Source organism: Strix uralensis, chromosome 1 (genome assembly GCF_047716275.1).
Source record: "Strix uralensis isolate ZFMK-TIS-50842 chromosome 1, bStrUra1, whole genome shotgun sequence".
NCBI classification, from domain to species: Eukaryota; Metazoa; Chordata; class Aves; order Strigiformes; family Strigidae; genus Strix; species Strix uralensis.
Window position 1 is genome coordinate 127867962 of NC_133972.1, and position 26453 is coordinate 127894414.

Sequence of the window (26453 nt, forward strand, 5' to 3'; positions counted from 1 at the left end):
ATTCAGTCTGGCATACTCCAGATACAATTTACAGTTCTTGGTGTCATTTTCTATATGTAAGCAAGCCAGCTCTTTTTTTTGCTGGTGTTGATCTACCTACAGTTATGCTGGCAAGGAACACAGCCCATCAATCTTATATTGTATACAAGTTGGGCACTTGAAATGAGCACAAAACCTGCCAGTTAAATGGGAAGGTCACTCTTCGCATGTTTTCAAGGTTACTCTTCCACATCATCTACATAGACATTGTACAATTCCCATTTCATTTGTTAGTGTGCAGAGAAGAAAATGGAACCTTATTCTAAACTTAAATATTGAAGCACAGGTGCTTTCCTAATTAATCTATAGGGTTTGTGCCAGGAAATCATAAAGTTTGAGTTTGGTACATCGCTGCTCCAATTAAAATATAAAGGCTCCCTTCCAATACACTGCTCTTTTAGAGGTACCAAGCACCACATCCTATTTATCTTCTTGTACAGCACCACTGTAGGAAGTCCCACAGAAATCAATCAGTTGTAAAAATGCCATTCATTACCACACAGTTAACATAAACAAGTCAGTGCAAATAACAGATTCACTAATTGAGTTTGTAAACTGTTCTGAACACGCTTTCAGAGAGACATACTGATGTATTTGAGCACTCCAGCATTTGGGGTGACTCTATCAAAAATTAAAAAGACTTTACCTATTCCAAGTTTTTTACTCCATATAAATGCAAACAGTAGTTAATTAAGTCACCTTTGACAATTTCATTACCCTTCTAATCATGCTTGAGTGCTATTCAAAATTTTGAGTGGAGAAGGTTTACCATTGAAAATAGAGACTCACACATATAATCAAATTAATTACTTGAAATCAGTATGTTGCAATTTTTAGGGTTGTGCCATTAATTATTTAGAAATACTCAGGTACTGAAAGTCCATGACAACATTTATGAACTTCAGAAGTTTAGGAATTTTGTACCAAAACTGTGGTGCTTTTCTCCCCATCATTTCTCTGTTAAAATGTTTCAGTTACCCAGTCAGAGAGCAGAAGCAATGTGATCATCACATGCCAGGAATTATGAATAACAAATAGTTGTAGCATACAGGTTGTGAACCATCCTTCCTGTAAAAATTCTTCACTCAAACTATTTGGTGAATACTTATGCATGATAAATACACTCACAGATCTCAAGGATGATTCACTTTTGACATGTGAATAAAGAAAAAAGACTAAATTAATCTCATTCCCAATTCACTCAATAAAATTAAACCCTGTCAAAGTACTTCAGTTTGATTTATAAAGCTTTTAGGATATAATGTTTTGTGAGACAGTTACCCAAGATACTACCTCTTTCCTCCTGCAATGCCACAGAGGGGAGATAGTGCGTGGCTTGCTGGAACAGACTGACACTACAGCTCATCATTTTTAGTGAAGGCATTTTCACTGACACATCCAGTAAAGGAGCACGCATTTCCCCAGTTAGTCTGGTAGAGTTTGAGGCCTGTTTACTTAACCTAATTCTCATGTTGGGATAGAGAGCAAGAGTTGATATTAGTTTGTTCTGGAGTCTTTTTTCCTTTTTATAATCTATGGAAGTCTTTAAAAATTATATATGTGAATCCTGTCCTTGGGAAATATGACTCAATGACCTTAATAAACTAATATGCAATGAAATGAATGCACAAATATTGCAGACTCTGGTAATGACACCAACATTTGAGCATCCTTATCCTCTGTTCATAGCAACATAATAAGCTCAGGTCTCAATTGCAATAAAAGTTGACACCAAATGAAACTACTGTGTAGTCTGTTGAATCTGCACAAATCGTTTTCCTCACAGAAGATACACTAGTTGTCTTTCATGATGTTTGCAATAAACAAATTTCTTATCTGACCTGGAATCATGGGGCAGTAAATATTATAGTTGGCTTGTATTTGTAGGATGATGACTTGAAGTATTGTATTTATAGTTGGCAGCATTCCTTATACTTGTATATTATTCTACAAAGTTTGTGACCTATACTTTTGAACAGCTTACTGAAGTAAAATGAAATAGAAAGGTCAATGAAAATATTACTTTTCTAATGCTTTCTAAAAGAGAAGACCAAGTATCAAAATGGCTGAGGTGACAGATGAAAATTAATTTAGACAGTTTGTCTTTGTTCATCCTGAAATAACACTCCAAGCCTTACAAAAGCACACCCAGATGACTGATGTCTTCCTTCATATATCTATCTTAAGATCAATACTGCTGGGAACAAATTATAAGAAATTTTGCCAAGAGCTTATCCCACAACAAACCGTCTGAAATAGCCTATAAATAAAATATCTGGGAAGGAAGTCATAGATACATAGTAAAGATTGTTATATACCAGAAAAAAAAAACAGTAATGGAAAAATAGCTATTTTTTTACAGCTAAAATTGAAGATCTGAGTATCAGAAACCTGGATTTCCCCCACATTTTGGTGACCTCTGACAAAAAACGGCTGACACAACTGCAGGTTGTTTCTAACATGAAGAACACTTGTGTTGAGGGTGACAGGTCACCTTGGGCCCTGTGCACAGCCCCCCACCAGCCTCGCCCCTCTGGGGCCATGGGGAGAGGGGCCTTGGATGCCCTGCACCCTGGCCGGTGCTGTGGGATGGGCCCTGGATGGGAGACCCTGCCCTGCTGCCCTGGGGGAGCCCACCGTGCTTCAGCAGCTGGAAACAGCTGGGTAGGTGGATCAGAGTCAACTGCTGAGCGTGACTGGCACTACCACAGCTCTGCACATGGAAGTTTGGCCATCCAAATCCAGGCAAGCACATACATTTTAAGCACCTTGGGAAAGTGCAGTAAATGTTTCATTAGTTCTCCGTAAGAAAAGAAAGTGTTATATTCGCGCCACTAACCACAAAAGCTACTTATAGCTATTTTAAGGCTGGTTAGGTCAAGCAACAACATGCAATTAAAAATCTTAGAAATAATCTCTACTCAGCCGGTTTATGCAGGTGTGAGAACTGCCCTCTCAATACTTTTCTCATTGCACCTAGTAGCTTTCCGGACTTTTGAGTTTAGGATATTTACAAGTTTCATACCATTAAACCATTAAGTACGCTTAGTCTGCAGCAATAAACTATAAAGCAACTGCATTCATATGCTGAAGTACTGCACCTCATTTAGCAAAGTTGTGGCAACAGCTTCTAAGTCTTTTTTAAGACTTCATCCATTTAATAACAATTAATTAATACAGAGTTATTAGAGAAATTGTCAAACCATTATAGAAGGAATAAATTCTCTGCCTGTACCAATGAGAAAATCTCTATTGAAGTCAATGGATCTGGCTCTTATTACACAGAAAATGTGATTTCTAAACTTTATGTTTTGATGCATTATTGAAAGATCTCCAAAATAGATTTGAGGGTAAGGGTTGCAGTACTAATCCAACTGGAATAAAGACAAATTGCATGCCATGTGACGAAGCCCAAGTAATTCACACTTTTAGAGACTGATGTTCACTTTTAGTTGTTTTTTTTACTTACTGCTTTATACGTTCTCTTTTGTCCAGCATGTTTTCTGATTTGTTCTCCATTAGGCCCAGTTTCAACATGCATGGAATAGATAATGTCAAAGAAATCTTCTACGACGGCTACCCGCCGTAAAGACAGCTTCTCATCCACACCTACTCCATCCTGAAAGAAAAAAAAAAAAAAAAAGGGAAAAAAGAAAAAGTAAGGAGGATGGGATGAATAGGTAAATTCTGATAATCATGGGACGCATTCTCCTTTTTTAGCAGATCCACTGAGATCTGAAGGTCACCCACCCTGTGAATGACAGAAACAGTATTGTAGGAAAGCTATATGATCAGAAGGATCATATGGACCCTTGCAAGCAGTCCATTTTGCCAAGGCAGGGCATTTGGTCTCTTGATAGAAAGTGATCTTTCACTCCAGTATTTAAAAAAAGAAATTAAAAGTATCTATGCTTCTTCTCCAAATACACAAACAAGATTCAAAGGCAGAAGCAGTCCCAAACACGTGGCACAGAAATGCATTATGCAGCTGTTAATAAGAACACAACAGCTCTTTTATCCTCTCATTCCCCTCCCAGTAAATCTCTACCTAGCATTTCATAAAGGTATTTAATAAAAGGTTTTAATTCACAGGTGACAGAGCTGACTGTAATTATGAATACAAAGGAATTTGTTACAAACAATTTACTACAGCAAAACCTGCTTGAAAATATACTACATGAAGACATATCACAATATGAGGAAAAGAAAGGGATGTTTTTAAAATTTGTGATTTTTGCACACAGATGTCCAGTTGGAACAAGTGACAGAAAAGTGAGGACACCTACCATCTGATTTTCAAAAATGATAGTGCCATGGTAGTTGAAGACTTCTAAACAGAAACAGTCCCCAGTGTCTCTGAAATTAATCAGTGTAGGTCAGTTCCCGCCTTTTAAATAGGACCATATATATGAGGGGGGTTTTGTCTTACACCTGTCTATGGATTCAAATCTAATGAAGGGACAGGAACTGCGACTCTTGTTTTTTCAGAGAAGGCACCTATCAAGCAGGCTGTGCTTTGTAATACAAAATAAGTATATGAAGAATAAAATAACAACGGCCAATTCACTTGTACTCCAACATGGTATTTAAATTTAGACCTCTGGAGGCAGCAGTGTCACCTAAACTTCAATGTGTATTTTAACCAATAAGGGTGCTCCAAACTTAACACATTTGATAATACCATTACTGCTGCTGTTAATTCATGTCACAACTAAATTGATTTACATTGATCCTTTTGTGACAAAACACATGCAATTATTGATGCGGTAACCAAATAAAGATGAAAGATGAGAAATGAAAAGGCAATATGTACGACTCCCAGTTGCCATCCCCCTGCTCATAACTTCTTGCTAATCCATTCCAGTAAGTTCACTGGATGTGGACAAACACCATTTATTTTTCTCATTGTCTCTATTTTTATTCCAGCCCACTTACTTTTATTCTTCATAGTTCATGGAAAGAACTCAAATAATCCCAGTGGCTCCAAAGAACCCCCCAGGATGACACAGAGAAGCTCTGACACACTCCCAGTAGTGATGGAGAAAATGTCAGTGCCTTTGTAGCACAACTTTCTAAATGTGCATGACTCAAAATGGTACCAGGTTAGGAGGTGTTGATACACTACCAGCCAGACAAGTTTTGTCCTGTCCTGCTCCAGTATGCCCAACCTTCTTCAGAGAGGTCCCTGCCTAAAGCTGTGTGGTCCCTTCTATCTGCACAGCAGGTTGGGCTCTTTATCCCCAGGAGAGAGCTGGACGAGAGCAGAACTCCTGCATGCATGTGATGGGAGGACTACCATAGTCCTGATGGAAGGGACTGTTGAGGATTTAGGGCGGAGGAAGGTGAGGAATTTGCAGTGCAGCCTCCACCACAGGTTAAAGCCTCAGAGAGATCAGCCAGGAACAGTTGTTCTGAGAAGGCAGCGAGGCTCCCATCCCATGAACAGTCCCTAAAATTTCACTAACCACCAGCTCAAAAATTCTGTGACATCGTGACAGATTCTGGTATCACCATCATTAAGAATTTGCTTGGTATTGTCCACCACTATTGCCCACTATTTAAAAAAAAATGCTTTAGAGATGGGGCCAACATAAAATCCAGATCCTTGCATCTTTAATCTTCAGCAGAATTCACATGTAAGCTCTGTAGGGGGCCCCATCTTCAATCATTATTTTCTCACCACCCAAATGGCATGGTGGGATCCCTAATGATTTCAAACACTCTTATTATGACGACAGTGTTATCTCACACTGCTCTCCAAACACTCAGAAGCTTATAGTGTTGATTAACTGATAAAGATTTGATCTGTTTATTACTAATGAGTTTTGTTTTAAGGAATTTCCTACGGGGGAGTTCTCTTTTTTAATTAAAGAGAAAAGCATTACAACATTACTAATTTAAAACCTGAAATGCCACCTCAGCAGAGCTGACACATGCAAACATTAGGAATACATTCAAAAAAGGAACTCAAAACCAAAACTCATTTTGCTGCTTTTGGCGGCCATAGTGTGCAGTGCTCTTTTTTGATGGTCCTCCTACCTCCCTCCCCAGACACTGATACTCAAAGGTAGGGAGGCATGATGTGGGTGTGCTCTTGAAGCTGCATTTCTCCATCCAGCTGAATAAAACAGTAAGCATCGCTACTACTTCTGAAAAGACAAGGAAGTAAAATCTACACAAACTCTCTGTCATGCCTCATAATTGAAGTGCCAGAAAATGAATAGAAAGTCAGTCAACAAGGATAGGAAAAAAATGGTTTACATGGAGTGGAAACTGCTTCAGGCAAAGACAGTACTATTATTTAACATCTATACTTGTAATTTCATCATAACTTTATATGGTGGGGCCTGGACATGACTAGGTCAGGCTTCATTCTGCTCGGTGCTGTATAAGGCAATAAGGTAGACTTTGTTTCAGAAAGCCTGCAGTGCTGCAGAAGGTGCTGTGAGTAAGCTGTTCAGTCCATCTGGCAACGCATAATGCTGTGCAGAGAGGTAAGCCTTAGCTGCAAAAACAATACACCAGACGGGTGACTTGAATAAGGTAGCTACTTACTGAGACTTTTGATATCCCAATACTGACATCCCAATAAATAAAAAGCTGGGCAAACGATACAGCCTCAAATCTCCATTTAAACCATAAAGTCTCTGAAGTGGACGCAGTTGTATCAGGCTTTCTTGCCATATGCCATTACACTACACTTTTATCCTGAAATTGCTATTTGATAAAGGCATTAACAAAGAAGCTCTACTTTATAAGCTGGCTTTGGGTAAAAATTTTCACAGTGTTTAAGGGGACATTTTTTTAGCCTCAACTAAGGCTAAAAGAGACAAATGAGGGAATACATGATAATGCTATTCAGATGTCTGAAAGGCTATGAAATGTCCACAAGGGACAGGACAAGTAATAAGCTTAAACCACAGCACGGGAGATTTACATTAGACATTAGGAAGAACTTACTATTGATGTGGATAGTCAAGTGCAGTAATAGTTTGCCTGGGGAGGCTATGGGATGTCTGTCACAGAAGGATTTTGAGACCAGGTTAGACAAATATCTGTCAGGGATAGTTTGAGTAAATCCTATCTTGGATAGACTAAATACTAATTTAGTTCCTTCTTGATAACTCTATGACTGATAAGCTTAAATGCCACTTTCAAAGCGACTTGGGTACTAACAACTCTAGAATGGCAAGAAGGATATTTATAAATCACTGAGGTATTTTTAGTACTTTCATTCCCCATGGCAAGAGTCCAAGCCCTACTTTCAAAAATTACTTAGGAATGGAAGCCTGACTGAATGTTTCATTTGAAAAATTGGACTTAGACTCTTAAATCTTTTAGGTCAAGCTTCATCCCACTTGTTCCAGCCATCATAGAGGTATGCCCCTATCCTAAACCAGTTGCCTCAGATTCCTCTCTGGTCAACAGCAGGACAGGCCCTGCCACGATACAATTCATCCTTACAGTTGCTGGAATGGTTTCAATCTCTACCAGCGAGAAGTTACTTAATTTTACTCTTTCTTGTTTACTCTTGTTTTCATGTTTATTCAGTGCTCTTCCTACGTTCTTAGGATACAAATAAATAGATGTTTCTTTTCATTTTCAGCCCTACAAATTCCATTTGCACTCTGAGATTCAAGTTGTTCGTTTGTTTGTTTTTAGATATCTACACAAAGAATACATTTCTGGACAGAAGTGACTTTTACAGAGAGTTGTACACCTCTCAGAAAGTGCTAAGTATCCTTTTGAATAAGACTGCTTAAAGAGAGAGTCATTTTTTTCTACTGAGGTGGAATCTACAGGGCTAGTGGGAGTAAAGAAGGGGAAAAAGTCTGCCAGTAAAGCAAACAGATAAAACTCATCAAGACAGCAAAAAGATCTATTAAATGAAAGCCTGTTATTTTTACAGTTACTTTGCAGAGGAGAAAAAAATTTAATACAAGCCTTTAAAACTAAAGCCACTGAAACAAACGTGCTTGCAATTCCTTGCCTCAGAATACCTGCACTATCTCATGTTGAAATTTCTTGGGGGAAATAGGTCTCATAAAACACCCTCTTGATTCATGAATGAATATAACTATCATCATTTTACAGTGTTTGAAAAAATATTCCTATAAACACATGATAAACTGAAATAGAAAATAAAAGTAAAGGCTTGGTTGGTGGTTTTATAGAAAATGCTCAGGTCTATAAAAACCTCTGTTGTAAACGCATCAAAGCCAGCAGCATCTACAAAACACTAGGAGTAGATGGAAATAACAATCAACCTAAACATTTCATTACATAACATAAATCACATACAAATGTAAGGCTGCTTTGAATGCAGAAATATGGTGTGTAACATTTTTCTGACATAACCAGTTCAGACAACACCAGAGTTAAAGCACAGTTGTGTCGCCACACCTCTGCTGACTAGCATCGCCTTTTGCAGTCTTGAAGATGCACTTCCCCTGGATGGGAAGCAAAGTTTTTTGCTGACTAAAACATTGTGCTCTTAATGAGCTGTATCCTTACAAAAAGTTTTGCACATAAACCCCCGCCTTGTTAGCTTATACATAATGAGCTCCTGACATGATTGTATGTAGGTGTTTTACTCCCTTTGGACTCAACACTAGAAAATTTTGTATTGTAACTGTTAGGAGGAACCAGTGGTAGTTTATGTATAACACGAGCCTCATATATTTGTCTGCAAAAATAAGTTGAAATAAATGAACAGATTGAAAATCCCGTTATATGTTATTTCCTTTATCTCCTTGCTCAGTGACTGTAAAAATATTACTATTTAAAAAGAGTGACGACCATTTAAGAATGCCTCTTACTCCCATAGAAATGAACAAATGTAGGTTCATCAGCACACTGATTTGAATTCCCAGGTTATTAGTACATTGATTTGAATATCTATCTCATTCTTGTCAGCACAGTATAGATCTACAACAGATCAAAAGTTATTAGTATTTGATAGCTATTATTAAGTGGCCTAAAAATAAATAAATGGACCATTTCTATCCAGTTCCTAATGGAAAGTATCTGTAACAGCAAAAGGGGTATTTATTATTCGTAATTTATAGTTTCTGTTACTCTTTATATGATCTATTTGAATAGCAAATCTCATATTTTACCAGCAGATGGAGACAGGAAAAATTCAGTTATATTAAGGCAGATACTCACCAGAACCACTTCCAGCTGACAAGTCCTCTCTCTAGAACCTTTAGAGCAACAAACCCTACAAGGACTAAATCAATAAGCTATGACATAGCAGCAACAGGTCAAACTAATTGTGGAAATAGATCATGAAAATAAAGAGAATAAAGTGAAGTAAAATAGCAAACTAATATGCCATTTGAGATGAGAGACTAAAACTAAACAACAGACGCAAAGTTTGGGGATGTTATGAAACCTGTAGATGAGAAAAAGTCCTCTAACTGTCTTGATAGGGGAGTCCAAGAAACCCAATAAACATCAAGAGAGACCAAATCAATACTGAGCAGAGGTCCCTTTCTCCTTTATCTCTTGGATCAGTCCAGATGATGGGAAAGCACTGAAGCCAAATCTCTGTCCATAAACAATAAGGGGTGAATTCTGAGTGCCATATCAGTCTAAAAGATCCCACCCAAAAGGACTATCCTACTGAGTTCTTTCAGGTGAGGCCATCATTTGGTGTGAGTCGCTAGCTCTAATAAATTAAGCTCTAGCACAGATAATGGGTTGTGAAATCCAACTTGCCAAACTGCAAAGGGAAGGTCTGTCATCTTTCTTTTCTTGAAGTGTAGTAAAATTGGCCTGGAGATTACTTCATGATAGACAAGGTACCTTCAAAGGTTATCTTCAGAGGCCCCTTTGGCATGAACAACATAACATGGCCAGTGGTCTCTGAGATAAATATTTAAAGCTTTTTCCATATTGGAGAAGGGCAGAAACTTTTCTTGTTCATCCTTCTTCAGAAGTGTGGATAGACAGGCAGATCTAACATCGTCAGTGCAGGAGAAGAGCTTTGAAATGAAACACGGAACCTGTCTACTGACTCCTGTGTCTCCTACTGAAAATAAGCATGGACATGGGAAGCAAGAGGCAATTTCAAAAAGCTGCCTCAAGATCAACTGCACTAAGAGCCCTGAAGGAATGGCAGACAAAACCCCAGTGAGGAATACAGGACAGGCAGAGCCCTCGTTGCCGTTTACTCTTCATAGTTAAGAGTTACTTCTTAACTGAGATCTGAATATTCTTTTCCCTCAGCACACTAACACCTGGTATTTTTTTTTCCTTAGGTGTTTAAACATTTACACAACCATTCTGGACAAAAACGGGTCACAAGACAGGCCACATTTTACTGTTTGTGAAGTCTGTTGCTGCAAGCTAACCAAACACCATGAGCTGTATCTCTGTGAGCAACTGGGGCGCCGCAGGAGTAGCAGATCTGTGGAGCAAAGCAGTTGATACCAAGGAGCTGATTCCACACCGTACATATTCCAGGCTAGCTCTAACCTGGTCCCCTGCACTGGACATCCACTTCTGGTTACAACCCCATAGGTGCACACCTGGAACAAATGCCAGTTTTCTTCCACTGAAAGGAATATGGCTCACATGGCAGTGTGAAACAAAGCACAGTGAACATGGTCAGGAGCTTTGTTACAAAGGCACATTCATTCTCCAAACTAAAACGCCAGTGCAGATGCAGCCATTGCTTCCTTAGTAAGACAACGAGATAGGATTTTTCACACATGCACATTGTGGTGAATATTACCCAAACCGATGAGGAAGATACTTAAGTATCTAGCTCGGGGACACACATGGCCTTGGTGTGACTGGGCAGAGCAGAAAGAAGCTGAACGAACACCTATTCTGACATGGAGACCATATTCACCACATTACTCCCTCTGCCTGTCTCCCTCTACAGCAAATTCCTGCCTACTCAGCCTGTTAAAACAACAGATTATGTATCTAATGTAATCATTAGGTACAGTCTGATTGCAGCAGGCCTTTTTTTCCTTTTCTTTAGTTGTTTGACAGAGAAAGCAAAGTAATGTTGTATTCTGTCTACAAAAGTATGTTGAGCTGGTATATTTAATACAGGAACAATTAACCCAGTCATTAAATGCATCTATCCAGTGAAAGGTACGAGACAATTCCAACTGATCCAAAGCTAGAATTGGACAGAGAGGAAGAGCACATATAACGCCTGCAGGGAGATGGCAGTTTGCACTTCAAAGGTGAACAATTCTGGTCAATTCCTAACAACAACAAAAAAAAAAATTCAGCAAATTGCAAATTTTTTTACTAAATTCAACCTAACTGTAATTTACCAATGAATTCTTCATTTTAAAAATCATCTTGAAAATAATTTCTGATCTTAGACCATTTTGAAATAGTTTGTTCAGAAGCCTGTATTTTAAAAGAGAAGCAATAACTTTCTGGTTTTGATAACCAGATTGTATTATTCCCTGTTCCCTGTAGGATGCTGTCTCTTTTCTAGTGGGGTAGTTTTCTATCAGAAATAATTAAGTTTTGTCTTTGAAGTCTATTTTTTTAAAAATACTCACTACAGTTCTGGAAATACCCAGCACACTTTGCTTCCCACTTCAAACTCACTGTTTGGTAAGCAGCTGAGAGCAAATAAACCTAGCTAGGACATTAAGGATAACTGAGCAGAGGAGGAGTGTAACATAGCCAAATTTAACTGAAGTTTTTGTTTAAGCTCACATTCATGATCAAAATTTAAATGTGTTTATTCCTTCTCGATGACTCATTAGAGGATTCATCTAGGTATGAGGAACTTCTACCAGAATTTTCTGTAACTGTGTGAATTCTAAGAAGTTGCAGGTTTTAAGGTTAAAAAACTGCCAAAACTTCAGTTCTACCATGAAACAGGATGAAAGCGTGTGAAAATTCATCCCATTAAAGTAACATGTTATTCTTTTACTGAAAGTAAAACTGAACATAGAGGTTAAGTATTAGGATAGCTACAAAGTAAGATTTCTCCTAATTAACAGACAGCAAAAAAAGTTCAAAGAAGCAATTCTGAGGCTGGTGGTAATCTTTCTCTGTACAGATTTCTTCAGTTGTTCAAAAAATTGTAAATACACCATCAGACTAAGCCAAAAAATAGAAGGGTAACAACTCAGTGAAGCACAAGTGATCACTAAGTGTACAAATACTGAAAAGACATTCCCTTTAAACACTTTTTCACGTCTTTCTACTCTTCATACATTTTATCTAATAATTGTATCTGCCAAGCTGTAAACAGTTACTTCAGGATTTTTCCAGAGAAGACTGCAATGCCAAGCTAAATGCTAAGCAGGGGAAACTGCCTTTTTGATCTCACAGGTAATGTGGAAGGGTCAGCTACTCCTGGTGAGTATTTTGAGGGAAGGGACTTCAGCTCCCCACTCTGACAGCTCAGCACACTGTACATTAATTTCCATGAGACTTTGTTTCTAAAAGTTACTAGTAATGACAATACATACAAAACTTAGTTTTACTTTCCACTCAAAACAGACAGTTCTTTCTATCTGTATAGTACCTTGGTGAGCATGAAAAGATTTGCTTTTCCCAAATAAGGTTACCAGGATAAAACAACTAACTCTCTCCAAATATGTTTGACTGTAGGGGATTTTAAAATGAATGGGTGTGAATCCTAGCGTGGACCTGTTCAGTATGTTTTGGGGTTTTTTCTAAATTATCTGATATTGTCATCAGTTTAGCAAAAAGAAATGGGCAAACTACTAACTAAATGTTAACTCTTAGCACTCCTGTCATGTTCCAAAAATGAACAATTACACAACTATATTTTGAAATGTGCTATACTTTACAGGTATTCAAGCACTAGGGGAATGCAATGTAGATCTATAATGCCACCTTTTTTCAGACTGATGAAATGCAACTACTGTACACCAAAAGTAGCCTAACACTAAAGTGAAGCTTAAATAATGAGAACTCATTACCCCAAAGTGCTGCCTGTGAAATTAAATGTATATTTTTAAATTACATTCCAAATACTCATAAGCCTCTGATGCAAGGGTGTTCGCAGAGGGAACTTTTTCAATAAATAACATGATATGCAAGTACCAAGACTTACATACTGCAAGCAGGTGCCAAGACGATACCACACCACAGATCAACACAGCTCAGTGACAAAACTTCGAAATCCTAGTTAATTTGTAAAATACTTCAAAAAGTCAGGGGAACAGGATGGATCAGAAGACTACTAACAGGATACAGTGGTTTTGTGTCTAGATCTCTGGGTCCAACTCCAGCAAGGGCTTCTGTCCCTTAAAGTTGCTTCCACCTTCCATCTCCTGCCTACTGCAAGGAATAGCCTTGGGGTGGCAGGGGGATGAATTGTGTGACCTAATCTCTCCCATCGATGTTTCTGCAACAGCTGTTGACTTGCTTATACAAAATGAGTTCACAGTCTCAGCCCAGTTTCCAGAGGACAGCTGTCTCCATCACCAAAACCACTGCTACAACAGACCATTAGGTGCCATTAATTGGTAACCTCATTAGCAACATCAGTAAAGACACTGGGGATCAGATTTTAAGCTGCACTGGTGCTGTACAGGCAGCTTATGGTGGGGACAGATGAGAAAACATTAGTGGCTTTGCATCACTGTACAAAACCTTGGTGCTCATACAACCTAGGCACTGGTTCAGCAACCTCGCTTGCAAGGCAAAGCGCAGAATAACAACTGTCTCCAGCTTCGGCGCCAAAGCAGACAGGAGTCTCCAGGGCACCCCGTGCTCCACACATGGCTTGGTTCTCTCACCACATTACCAATATACTTCCCATGCTGGAAGAAAGCTGTTTGTTCCAGGGAGAAAAGAGGTAGTTCCAAGACTAAATATTCCTGGAGTATAAACTAACAGCCTCTAATGGAGGTCCCTCTAGATTTCAGCAAGGACAAACGGACAGGGATTATGAAGGGCCTTGCTGTAATTGCACAGGTAATGTTACCTGACCAGGGATAGAGGCCACTGGGGACTCAGCAGTCAGATTAGTACAAAACTGAATGCATGGGTCTGTGCTTGGCACACTGACTTCTGCCTGTGGGCGGTCTTAGCAGTAGTGGTGTTACAGCACTGATGACATATGAACATAAGCAAAGTAGGAAATGTAGGGAGAATGAAGGTCTGTTCTCAGATGAAGCAACACAGTACCTAGAAAAATAAGGCAAAACATGGGATGCACAATCTCTGCAACAGATCCAAAAGAGAAGCAGCAAATGTCATGTCTGATATTGGCAAGAAGTTCTCCGTGTAGCCAGCAAATGCCATGAACCAAATATCTAGCCATGTTCTTCAGGAAAATTCATTATGAGGGGTGCAAAAGTTATTCTTCAAAAAATATCTTTAAAAAACCATGGGTTTTGATCTCAGACCTGAGAGAGGGCTTGTGCACTCAGAAGTATCAGCAAACTAAATCAGTTAGTAAATAAAAAATATTATGCTTTTTTTAGTAGTTTTGTTAATATTTGTGTGTGTGTGCACAGATCAGGTTTTACAAAATGAAATTACCTCAGCAGATTTATGTGGGCCTGTTTAACAACTTATTTGTTGGCTTTTTCTTTAATTAAATTACATTTCCCTAGTCCTATTTTTTTTCACTCCTACAACAGCACTGTTTTCTCCCGAGTAACCTAGGCAAGAACAAGTGCCAGATGCAAAAACCTGTGTTTCTGTGAGGAAGCACTGTTGCAGACAGTCAGATCATTTACACCAATTTTTTCTCCTTTTCTTCTTCCTCCCTTCCTCAACTGTAAACAAAGTCCACAGCATGAAGAGGCCAATCCTTGCCAGCAGAACCAAATTTTGAGAAACACTGCTCAACCATATGTTCAGTCCTGACCAGCATGATAGTTAGGAGGCTGACATCTGCAGATGGAGAGTTCATATCACCATTCAGCACAAACATGCTGCTACTGTACACTGAAGTCAATATTAGCCAGACTTTGCTTAGGAGAAATTTTCAACACTGATCTACAGTTTCACCTTGCCAATTAATTTTTGCTACAGTGATGTAAATGAAATATATATGTAAAAGGAATCTAAGAGAAAAATGGCGCTGGTGATTGAAAAAGGGAGTTTTTACAAAGCCTTTTGATAAATCTCCTTTAGAAGGAAAATTCTTCTGTATCAAATACTACTTTGAAGCTGTTTGTGTGATAGAAAACACTTGCTAATGTTATACATGATGAACCTTCATGAAAGCCCACCAAATTCTATTTGGCCTGTAGGGTTATACACCAAGAGAATACAACCACCTAAAACAGTCTCCTGAACTTCTTTGAAGACCCAGTAGACTCAGTTTTTCTCTAAATAAACTCTATCAACCTTTATTTCAATAAGCACAAGAACATAAGTCTTTCTTGCCTTACTTAATGCCCTTCTGAAAGCAGTGAGAATACTCAAATGTTTGTGGGAGTGATATTCATTCTGCTCCAGAAGCAGTAAAATAAAATGCATTTTCCCCACTACTTTTTACTTTTTCTCCCCCTTGCTCCTCTCTCAGTCTATCTGCAGCTCCTCATGCAGTGCAAACACTTTTTTCAGGGCTTAAACTGATTTATGGTTAGCAATTTCCACAGGGACTGTGTGCATGTTCTCTCAGGCATGCTCAGGCACCACCACTCATCTGAGGGCTGGGAATCAAAATCTGTGTCTGTTCTGCCACTGGCAATGAAATTCAGTGGCTTCACGCTTGTTGTGGCCTTCATTCAGACCTTTACTACATAGCGGTCCCCTTCTTCGAAAGTCTATACTTTAAATATATGCCCCGATATGAATTTTCTTTTAAATGTTTTGCAGTCTTATCTAACGTGCACATGTTTCACTGATTATAAAACAGGAGGGTGAATGGAACTATTTTCCTTTAATATGTTGCTTTGAAACTGAAACAGCCATAGATGTCTGGGCTGAAAATTCCTAGCAGAAAGGGATTAGACCTTCAGCTACACGAATTTTACTCAGAACATTTCCTGCATCAAATCTGGAGCATGCCCTAAACAGCAAACAGTTCAAAACAATGGTAATTACAAATCACAACACTGACTTTGCAAAGGCTGTTTTATCGGGTAAATTCAGCTTCTTAATTTTTTAGTGGAGGTACGCTCCAGTTCTGATCACTAATGATGCTGTCCACCATCCCTTTTCTTTTTCAACAGAATTAAAGAAACAGTCAAATAATGAAGGAAAACATATTATTTCCTCAACAGTACTGCAAAAATACATGTTTTGAATAAGTAGGTAATCAGATTTACCCAGCATCTTATGCATGATAGAAGACAGGAAATCAGAGTATTTGCAAGTTGAAGGCTCCCTATTAATCAGGTGTTTGCAAGTCACCTGCCTTAATCTAGGCATGCCCATTTTAATCTTGGCAGTGCTAGGTTAACGGTTGGACTCGATGATCTTAAAAGTCTTTTCTAACCTAAACAATTCTATGATTCTGTGAATTTACTACCATACATTATTGCTTCACATGCTAATATTAGTATATGTAAAGCACAGTTGATGAAAGATGCAGATGAAATAGTCTGCTCTGTATAATTAAAGTTCATGATTATTCTTTCATATCTGCAACAGCTAACGTGCAAACTGTATGAATCTTCATAATTATTAGTATAACTCTGTGCCCAAAACACGAACTAAGCACTATATTAACTTTTTTTTCTTTGAATATGTATCCTTACTTGCACTTTCTTTATATAAAAAGAACAAAGTTTTAAATTTCTCAGCTGTTTATCAGAACAGGAAGAAAAGTTGAAACATAGCATTAGAATTCAATTACATATTAAATACAGTATAATGACTGTATTATTATTATATATTATCAGGTTCACCAGAATTTGGTGCTCTGGCTCCCAATATCTTAAGCTACTGCGTTCAAACTGTAGCAAAACCATAATTCGCCAATATTAAGTGACTTGCCCATTTTCTCGCTCCTCTGTGTATACTGGCTGTATTAAGATAATGGGACACAGCACTCGGATGTCTTCAGTAATAATAATGACAATAATGTTTCTCTTCCTCTCATTATGCACACATGCTGTGTACAGTTTGACTGATGGATACAGCCATCCAACCCACAGCCAGTTGTAATTCACGGCTTAGCTTGCAGTGTGCTATGGGATCTCTTGAGATTAATAGTACTATACAAAATCAGAGACATTACAGATGAAAAAAAATCAAATGGTCAATTAGCCCATCCCCTGGCAGAAAAGGGACTGTCTTCTGTTGCTCATGATGTACTTTTCTTAAATGACACTTCTGAGGTAGCTTTCATCACTGCCTCTGAGAGACTATTTTACAGACTAGTAAAGGTAAATACAGAATCTTTGGCTGAGGCCATGCCAACTGCCTGCTGCAAAAGGTTTACAGACTGCTGCGCTGCTGTTCCTTAGTTATGTTCACTTGGAAGACAGACATGATACTAACACCGTCTAGGACTCATTTGGGGAATAGAGTTTCTCTACCATATTAGATCATATCTGCTGAGAAAGAGTTAGCAAGGGCCTCTCAGTGGCAGCGAGAAATAGGTGATCACCTCCTTAAGGCTTTGACATATCACTGCCTTGTTTCCAGCGCAGCTCCCAATTCCTGCTCTGCTCCTGCCAAAACCAGCTTCATTTTCAAGGAGTCCAGCACACTCTTTCTTCACAAATAATAGCATAATTAAAAATCCCACTGAAGACTCACATTGATTTTAATAAACTATGGCTCAACCTCCCAAATTGTCCTATTCTCTCTAAAATGATGCTCTGCCTGCAAAGGACTAACGACGCACCATCATCAGTTTTAGTTCCTCAGCAAAGCTGATACAGATACAGAGATCACAGTTTCACATACATGTTAGAGATGGCTAAAGGTATAAAGCTTCAAATCTATGTTACACAGAGAGCCAACATCTATTTTAATCTTGCTGACAACATGAATGACATTTTTATTCTGAACAAAACATTAACAAGGCCTGAATTTGCAAATGCAGTATTTTGTTTCCTTCTGCATCCATTCAACATTAAACGGCATCTTCTGAGATGGTGCTGTGCCTACAGGAAGCTGCAATTTGCTTTTGTCAAACCTTCACCTTTTCCTTACACCAAGCTCAATTCTTCCTGGACTACAGTTCCCAAGACACATTGCAGAAGGAGATCATGGGTATCGTGAAACATTTAGTAAAATCAAGGATGCCAGTGTAGTAGGAATTCTTGTATCACATCTCCCTCTTTGTAAATACATTGCACCCACTCATTTGCTTGCACTTTATAGCAACCACTATCTCCAAATAACCTAAAAGGCTTTGCAGCACTTGCACCAACAGATGGAGTCAGCTATGTGGACTGAATATGTACTTTATCTGCATCATTTAAGCCTCGTCTGCTCTAAGAGAAATATGCTATTACTTTATTGATGAATCACACCTGCTACCCAAACCACATATAAAGCCAGTCCTCCCTCACTTGGAAAATTCTAAATGCAAAATCCCACATCTACAACTGCCAAATCAGCATGCATCACCAGGAAGATGTTAAAAAGACCATGCAGACAAGCCCTGATCTGTTCTGTGCAAATAGCCTATTACAGGACTATATTTTGAGTGCTACAGTCTTTAAAAGGAAATGACACAGTAATTTCCCATCAAATCAAATCATTTCTAGCATAACTTTTCATTGGGGGTATTCTGCATGTATCCTGGAATTTACTTTCTGGGGAGACATCAGGCACAGCTGCATGCCTGGTAAATATGTGTGTTTGTTTTTTACGTATGGGTGTGTGTGAAATTAAATTCAATTTGATTCGATAATATTTTACTGGCATGGCAGGCTGGCTAAATGTTGCCTAAGAAAAATGAACAGACCCTTGAGATAGCTGTCGTCAGGTGCTACAATGCATTTAGGATGGGGTTTCATTCTGTATCTGGGGTTTCATCCCATATATCTATTCACCACTACAGCCCATTTGCCATCTTGCTCTGTCATTTTTAACAGTAACCTGCCATCTGAAGGTACTTCAGAACACAATGCCATCATTGCACTCTCCTCCAGGGGTCGGGAACACCTTTTCCTCAGGCTTTCTGACAAACATATTTTATGATTTCTGATTATACCAAAAAAAAAATCTTTCTGAAACTCCCTCAGATTTTGGATGTTGAAGCAAAAAGGTTGCTCTGTTTCATTTTTTCCTATTAAATTTTCTGCTCAGATGCTCCTTTTTTTTGGTCTTTTTTTGGTCTCCTTGTTTCCACTTGTAGCTTACAGACATTCCTTCTCTGTTCAGTGTATGTTTCAGCTCTGCACATTCACTGAAATAAAAAAATCTGTTAAGATGACAACATCCAGTCTAGCGTTCTATTGTTTGCATTCATCCTTCCCAGACCTCAGTTATACTGGGTATGATGAGTTGCAGAGACAGACTCATAGAATCATAGGGTGGTTTGGGTTGGAAGGGACCTTTAAAGGTCATCTAGTTCCAACCCCCCTGCCACGGGCAGAGGCATTCTTCACTAGATCACGTTGCTCAAAGTCCCATTCAACTTGGCCTTGAACACTTCCAATGATGGGGCATCCACAGCTTCTCTGGGCAACCTGTTCCAGTGTCTCACCACTCTCATCATAAAAGATTTCTTCCTTGAGTCCAATCTAAAGCCTTTCAGTTTAAAATAACTGCCCCTTGTCCTGTCACTACAGGCCTTGGTAAAAAGTCTCTCTCCATCTTTCTTATAAGCCCCCTTTAAGTACTGGAAGGCCACTATAAGGTCTCCCTAGCGCCTTCTCTGCTCCAGGCTGAACAACCCCAACTCTCCCACCCTGTCCGCACAGGAGAGGTGCTCCAGCCCCCTGATCATCTTCGTGGCCTTCTCTGGACCCGCTCGAGCAGGCCCATGTCTCTCCTGTGCTGAGGACTCCAGAGTTGAACACAGTACTCCAGGTGGGGTCTCACCAGAGCAGAGTAGAGGGGCACAATCACCTCCCTCGACCTGCTGGTCACACTTCTTTTATGGTGGTGATGATCATAATGATTTAGAAGGAACTATGTATAACTCAAGCTATATAAATTCTCTGAATTCATTCCCGTGAGTTATTGATGCTGTAGGTATTGTAGCATTGTATTTTGCATTTTTGGTCCCACAGAAGTCAACCTATTAGAATTATGGGGCCAAGAAATAATGGCATTGATGTCACTTTCACATTTGATCCTCCTGGGCTCCTGTGTTGCAGCAGAAGGAATGCCTCCTGGTTGTGGTGAGATGGCACCTGGGAAATACGGTCTTCAGCAAGCCATTTACTAGAATGCTCTCTTTCTCCAGAGCTTGCTTTATGGTGCAGCATATTCATGCAATTTTTTTCATATTAAACTTTTACAATGTGATTTGTAAACTTCAGAAACCAAAGCTTCTAGACTCCCCTATTATAAAGCTAAGCTTTATATAATTTAAGAAGTATTCAGTGTTCCTATCTCTGCAATTAAATTTTAGTCTGATTTTGTTATTTTGAGAATGTTCTGATGTTTTTTTCAAAGAGCTTACTCAGCATTATGTTGCAAGGATTCTCCTGAAATTATATCCTTCGTCTTCTCATATTTCATATTTATAGCCTTTGTTTTAAGAATAATTATTGAACTGATATTTGAATTAATGATATACGGTATGGAAAATCCTTAAACTGGTCTGAAGAATCTTATGATTTAAGAAGAAAAACACTTTTTTTTCCTGGTTCCTAAGTCTACAGGGTCCACCTGGGACATCTGCAGATCTTAACATGAAAGTTCTCAAACAGCAGCCTGCAAGACCATTCGTGGTTTATAAATCAACAGTATCAGTCTCTAGAACCCCACTAAGCACTAGCATTTTATACACTCATCAGTCAAAAGGCTGATAATGAAATACCCATGGTCCTTGAGAGATTTTGAGAATTGACAGGGAGTTGTTGTTAAAACTGACAATCTCTTCTATAGAGCTATGGGGATTACTAAATGATTTTTGTCTTATTTTTTTAACACAAAAGTAGAATTTTCACAAGCATTTGACTGGAGATGGGATTTTTTAAGAAAAAAATGACAAAACACCATGGGACTCACAATGAAATTGTAACAGTTGATAACACTCCATTTTTAAGCTATTTTAATATCTATAAAGAAAGAGAAAGCTTCCTTCTCTTTTTTACATTAACATCTTTAGGATACAGATGTGGTTTTGTGGTTAGTTTTTCACACAGGAATTAAATTTTTATTTTCATGGGTGATATTATTGGTCAGGTATTTTACTATCTTTTTAGGTCTCAGCTGCATTCTATTAAAGACAATGGGAGTCCTCCAGCTGTATTCGATGACACGCAACCCGGCGTTTAGTGAAGCTGATAAAAAATAGTTTTCTCATATTACATCTAAGAGAAACCTCTTCTAGTAACTGGGGCTAATGACATTCCTCCTATCCACCCCCTTCCCAGCATCCTGGGCTGCCCCAGTCAGCTACATGGAGGAACAGACTCACAAGACTTCTTCAGAGAGACAGACCTGGCTTCAAAATATATCATATTAATATTTGCACGTCAGGGACCCAAGACCGCATTTTCATAACGTAATTATATGCAAACGTTTTTATTGACTGTATTAAGCCGGTTTAGTACCTTTGAGGGCCAAAAGTTGAGCAACACTACTTTTCAGTGATAGCTATAACTATTCACTGTGCTACATACCATATTGCTACATACACACGGTAAGAGAGCACCCAGGCTGATAAGCAAGAGACATCTCAAGCACTGGGTTCAGGCAAAAGCAGAAAGCGAGGGTGAACACCAGCAGTGACAGAGGTGCAAGGTTTTATTTCCATTCCCTGCACCTCAAGTCACGCCAACCACGACATGTGACTATTTACTGCAACTATTTGTAGCTGCCGAGCCGCTGGGCAGCCCTACATCTGCCAGCAGTGTCTCATGTGGCATCACGTCATGGTACGGTGAATTTACTTAAGAGACTCGGGGCTTGTTTCTAAAGACAACGGCTTCCTTAAGTCGAACTGCTGTTTCCCGGAGGCCTGTGATGTCCGCCAGCTATACAGCCACAGTGCAAGCGCGCTGCGGACATCCAGGACCGCCCCGATGAAATAGGTACCAGCCACATCGCCGCGTACACACGCCAGCACCCATCCTCTGACGGGAACTGGGCAAAGCTGGTGTGGGAATCCACCCACGGCTGCTCCGGCCGCAGGAGGGTGTCACCCACCCATCTCCAGCGCTAGCATTATTCTGGGTGCTACCAGTGCCAGCAGTAACCACCATGCTGGGCATGCATGGGGCATGTGCTGCACTGAAAACACACAGGAGTTACTATTTTACCTCACGTTAAACCGTGCGGCACCGGCTAGCGTGGGCCCACCGGAGGGAGACACCGCGGGGCCACAGGCCGAGGCCCGGCGGCCCGCGGGATGGCGGCTGCGGCCGGGTCGGACGCCCCTCCGCCCCTACCAACCGCAGCCCTTTCTCTGCAGGGCTGGCCCGGCCTCGCAGCGGGCCCTGCCGGGAGCCAGGCCGGGCCGGGGCGGGGCGAGGAGCGGGGGGGCGGCGGGCGAGCCGGGCGATGGCCGGGCGAGAGCCGCTCTGCGCCGCCTCGACCGCACAGGTGCTGCTGCAGCCCGTCGCCATGGGAACCGCGCGGCGCGGCGGGAGGGGGAGGCGGTGCCGAGGGCCGGTGGCCTTGCCCGGCCGAGCCCCCCCGCTCCGCGAGTGGGAGTGAGGAGCGGGTGTGCGTGTGTGTGTGTGAGTGTGAGAGAGTATGTGTGTGTGTCCCGGAGGTATTCCACTGTTACCATAGGAACAGGCGGGGGGAGGCGATGGCGGCACGGCCGCACCCTCTCCGCGCTCCCCCCTCCCCCGTGCCCTCAATGCCAGCCCGGGCCCCGAATCAATTAATGGAGCCGCAGCGGAGCCGGCACCGGGATGGGAAGGGGGAGGGCAGCGGCGGCGCGGTCCCCGGCCCCCTCCTCACCCCTCAGGGCAGCCCCCGCACCCAGCTGGCTGGGCGGTCCCGGGGGGCGGCCGCGGACCCCGGGCCCCCGGGGGGCGGCCGCGGCAGATGGGCTCCTCCACAGCCGGCGCCGCTCCGCGCCCGCCTCCCCCCTCCCCCCCCCGCTCCCCGCCGCCCTCCCCGGCAAGGTGCGCCCGGGAGAGGCGCCCCGGAGCACCGGCCGGCACCCCCGGGAGACACCCGCGGCCTGCGCAGCGCGGGGAGAAGGCGGCGGGGGGCGGCGGGGGAGCTACAACAACAACAAAACCCCAACCCCGCGCGGCGCGGCGGTTGTTTACGGCACCATATGGCTGCAGGGGGAGGGGTGAAGGAAATGTCTGCCGGCTGCCGAACCGCTGCGCTCATTATGTCCGATGGAGTCACGGTCACCGCGCCTCCCGCCGGCACCCAGCCCGCCGCCGCCTCCCCGCACCGCAGCCTGGGGCCGCGGGCACACACCCGGACACACACACACACACCCCACCAGCCCCTCTCGCCGCCGCAGCTCCCATCACCACACACATTTTGGGGTACGGCGTGCCCCGGAGCAGAGGGACCCAGAAAACCCTCTGTCTTGCAAGGGATGGTTTGAGCTCCGGGGAATAAAAACACAGCGGTCTGGCTGCCCTTGTGTTGCCGCTAAGGGAAAATTCAGTCCCTTCCTCGAAGCCCGTCTCTATTTCTGTTAAAATCTATGCATATCCTTTGTGTAAAGATGAATGTACGGGATATAGCTCTGTTTTGAATCACACTGCAACGCTTGAAACGTAAGAGGAAAATGCAAAATAAAAATAAACGTCATCAGTAATTTTTGTGGTGTGTTCTGAGATGAAAACCTGACCCATTTCGGGGCATTTCAGTTTATTGTTGACGCGTATTAAGAGTTGGAATTGAAGTTCTGGGCATCAAACGCTACTGCGAGCTCCACAGCGATTAATGCTATTTTTTTTTTTTTCTGAGCCAGGCAGTCATTCATTTCAGAGTAATCCTTGCTGCGTGGCGCTGATGGAGGCACGCTCGGTGCAGCGCATCCCGCCTCTGGAGAGCTTTCTCGGCTAGGGGCAGGGGAAATGCTTTGAAATGGCTTATGTCTTTCCTCTCAATGATTCATAAGATAGGTGCTGAACCTCAGCATTATTAGAGAGATAAAATCCACAGACTATGGGGTCTGATAATAGGCAACTATACTGCTATCCATATTACCTTGTAAAATTGAAGTATTGATTTTTTTAAAGCACGGTTTGCTACTTAGCAGACCAATCCCACTACTATTGTAGTCAGTGGGATTTTGCTATTGACTGCAGTGGGAACAGGTTTTTGCCTTTAAAATGGTCTATTTCACATTATTATGGTAATGTCATTCAGCAGTTCTTAAAATCGGCCTTCTTGGCCTTGGACACTTTAAAAGATTAATGTACAAATTATTTCAGCTCAACTTATTCACCTCATTTCTGCTCATGTCCTGTCCAAAGTTTTGTTTAGACAAATAAGATAGATAACTTACTGCTCCAGATGGTTGTGGGTGGATTGGACCTAATAGATTCTCCAGTTACATGTTTTTAAGTTGTTTTGTTTCATTTTTTAATTTTACAGAAGCCTAGATTTAGAAACCCATTTGTAGATCTCCTCTCGTGTGCACCTTAGACTGCATTTGGTTGCTCACCAAAATAGCGTGCCTTCCAAAGAAAGATTAAAAATATTAAAATGCAGCCTGCACAGTGAGTGGTTCAGTTCAACTGATGTTACACAAACAGGCTGATCCTACTGCCCATAGATAATATACATTTGAATCTTGGCACCTGCCGTTGGATTGGAATTCAAAATGAGAAACAGCAGGCCTCAAGGTCTGGAAATAAAGGCAACACAAGGAAAAAAACTGTTCTCTGCCTATTAGTAAATAATAATCTGCAGCGGCAAAGACAAATGACAAGGATCGGGGAAAATGCATAGCGCTGCAGGCACCAAATAGATATTGGAGCTATGACACAATGGCGAACACATTCAAATTCAAATTGTGAGGCGTATCTAGCACCTATATTAATTATTTGCATATTTGTATAACGACAAGTTTTTTCGTGTCTAGCAACATTCTACTTAGCTACTTTCTGCTATGTCGTGCTGTGATACTCATTAAATTAAATGTTGACTAATAAACTCCAATTTGAAATAAATACCGGGGAATAGACACAATTCGTTCAAAATTTTGCTGAAATCAGATTTCCACGAACAATGCCTCCCCAAAAATTGTTTCATCTTCCTCACATTTTCCGAGCAGTTTTAACTGTTAGGTAGTTAATATCTTAAGGTTGTTCTGTGCTTATAGGTGGCCAACAGGTATGCTTAGTTGCTTAAATACTGGTTTTGAAGATCAATAGTAGTTTTATTACCGAATTAACAGGAAGCATCGGCTTTCTTTTAGCTGGTTTACTTCATTAACTTTATTGTTATTGTGAAATGTGTGATATGTGTTTTCTGGGCTTATTTTACTTTTCCCAGCCTCCACCTCTCCCAGAGCTGACTTTCTTGCCTTAGGATGAGCTCATAGGGAACTATTAAGCCAAAGTTTGTTTATACTTGATTGACTTTAACACTTTACTCCATTTGTTCTCTCATCTCACTTCCACTCTTATCAGAAACAGGATTGTTCTAATGTAAATATAGTTAAAAGAGACAGGGAAAAGGGAAACAGATCTGAATTCTCCCCATAGCATCTGTTCTAATGCTATATCCACAGAAAAGGGAGAATACTCAAAAACAATCAAACAACCAACCTCAACAGTGTAATTGAAGGTGAGTGTATGTGTTGCGTATGTTTAGTTGGGAAGGGGACAGGATAAGAGATGCACTTTTAATTGACTTAAATATATGGAGAGTTTAAAGGACTAAGATCAAGCACGTTCTCCAGCTTGTTTTTTCCCTCCCTAAACAATCAGAATATGGGGATTTCTACAATAGAGAGCTGTCTGTACAGTGCATTGCCATGAGGGCGACTCTGGCATTGCAGAAAATTACAACCGAAGAGGTGGGAGCAGGGTGCCCCTAGTGTTATTTTACAGCTGAATTTGGCCTTGCTGTAATTAAACCTTTATATATATTTTTGTACCTTTTATAAATATGTCTATACACTTACTAAGCACTGGTCTAGCTCACTGGAATATACTGTGGCAAAACTGGATAGCAGTACCGGTAAAATATTCTTTACAAACAGAAAAACTTTATCTGAATGTATCCTACTGAGAATTCAGTCATTGTCACGCAGTCAACCGATACCAACTGATCGGGGTGTTAAGTGCACATGGCAGATGCTTTGTGGGTGGACTCCTCCGTCGGGCACTGGCCATTGCAAAGTCTAAGCATCGCCCGAGGACTGCATTATGTCTTCAAAACAGGGGGCATAATCTTTGTACCAAAAAAATGATCCACAG

At 40.9% G+C, this 26453-nt stretch overlaps 1 protein-coding gene across 4 annotated transcripts in view; it reads right to left on the minus strand.

The window, feature by feature from the left end:
- NOL4 (nucleolar protein 4) overlaps nucleotides 1-26453 on the minus strand; it is a 200992-nt gene that overhangs the window by 161889 nt on the left and 12650 nt on the right. For all 4 annotated transcript variants that reach the window (XM_074880413.1, XM_074880420.1, XM_074880406.1 and 1 more), the window contains exon 2: nucleotides 3509-3658. In XM_074880413.1, coding sequence (XP_074736514.1) covers nucleotides 3509-3658 — 150 coding nt within the window. The remainder of the gene's footprint in view (nucleotides 1-3508; nucleotides 3659-26453) is intronic.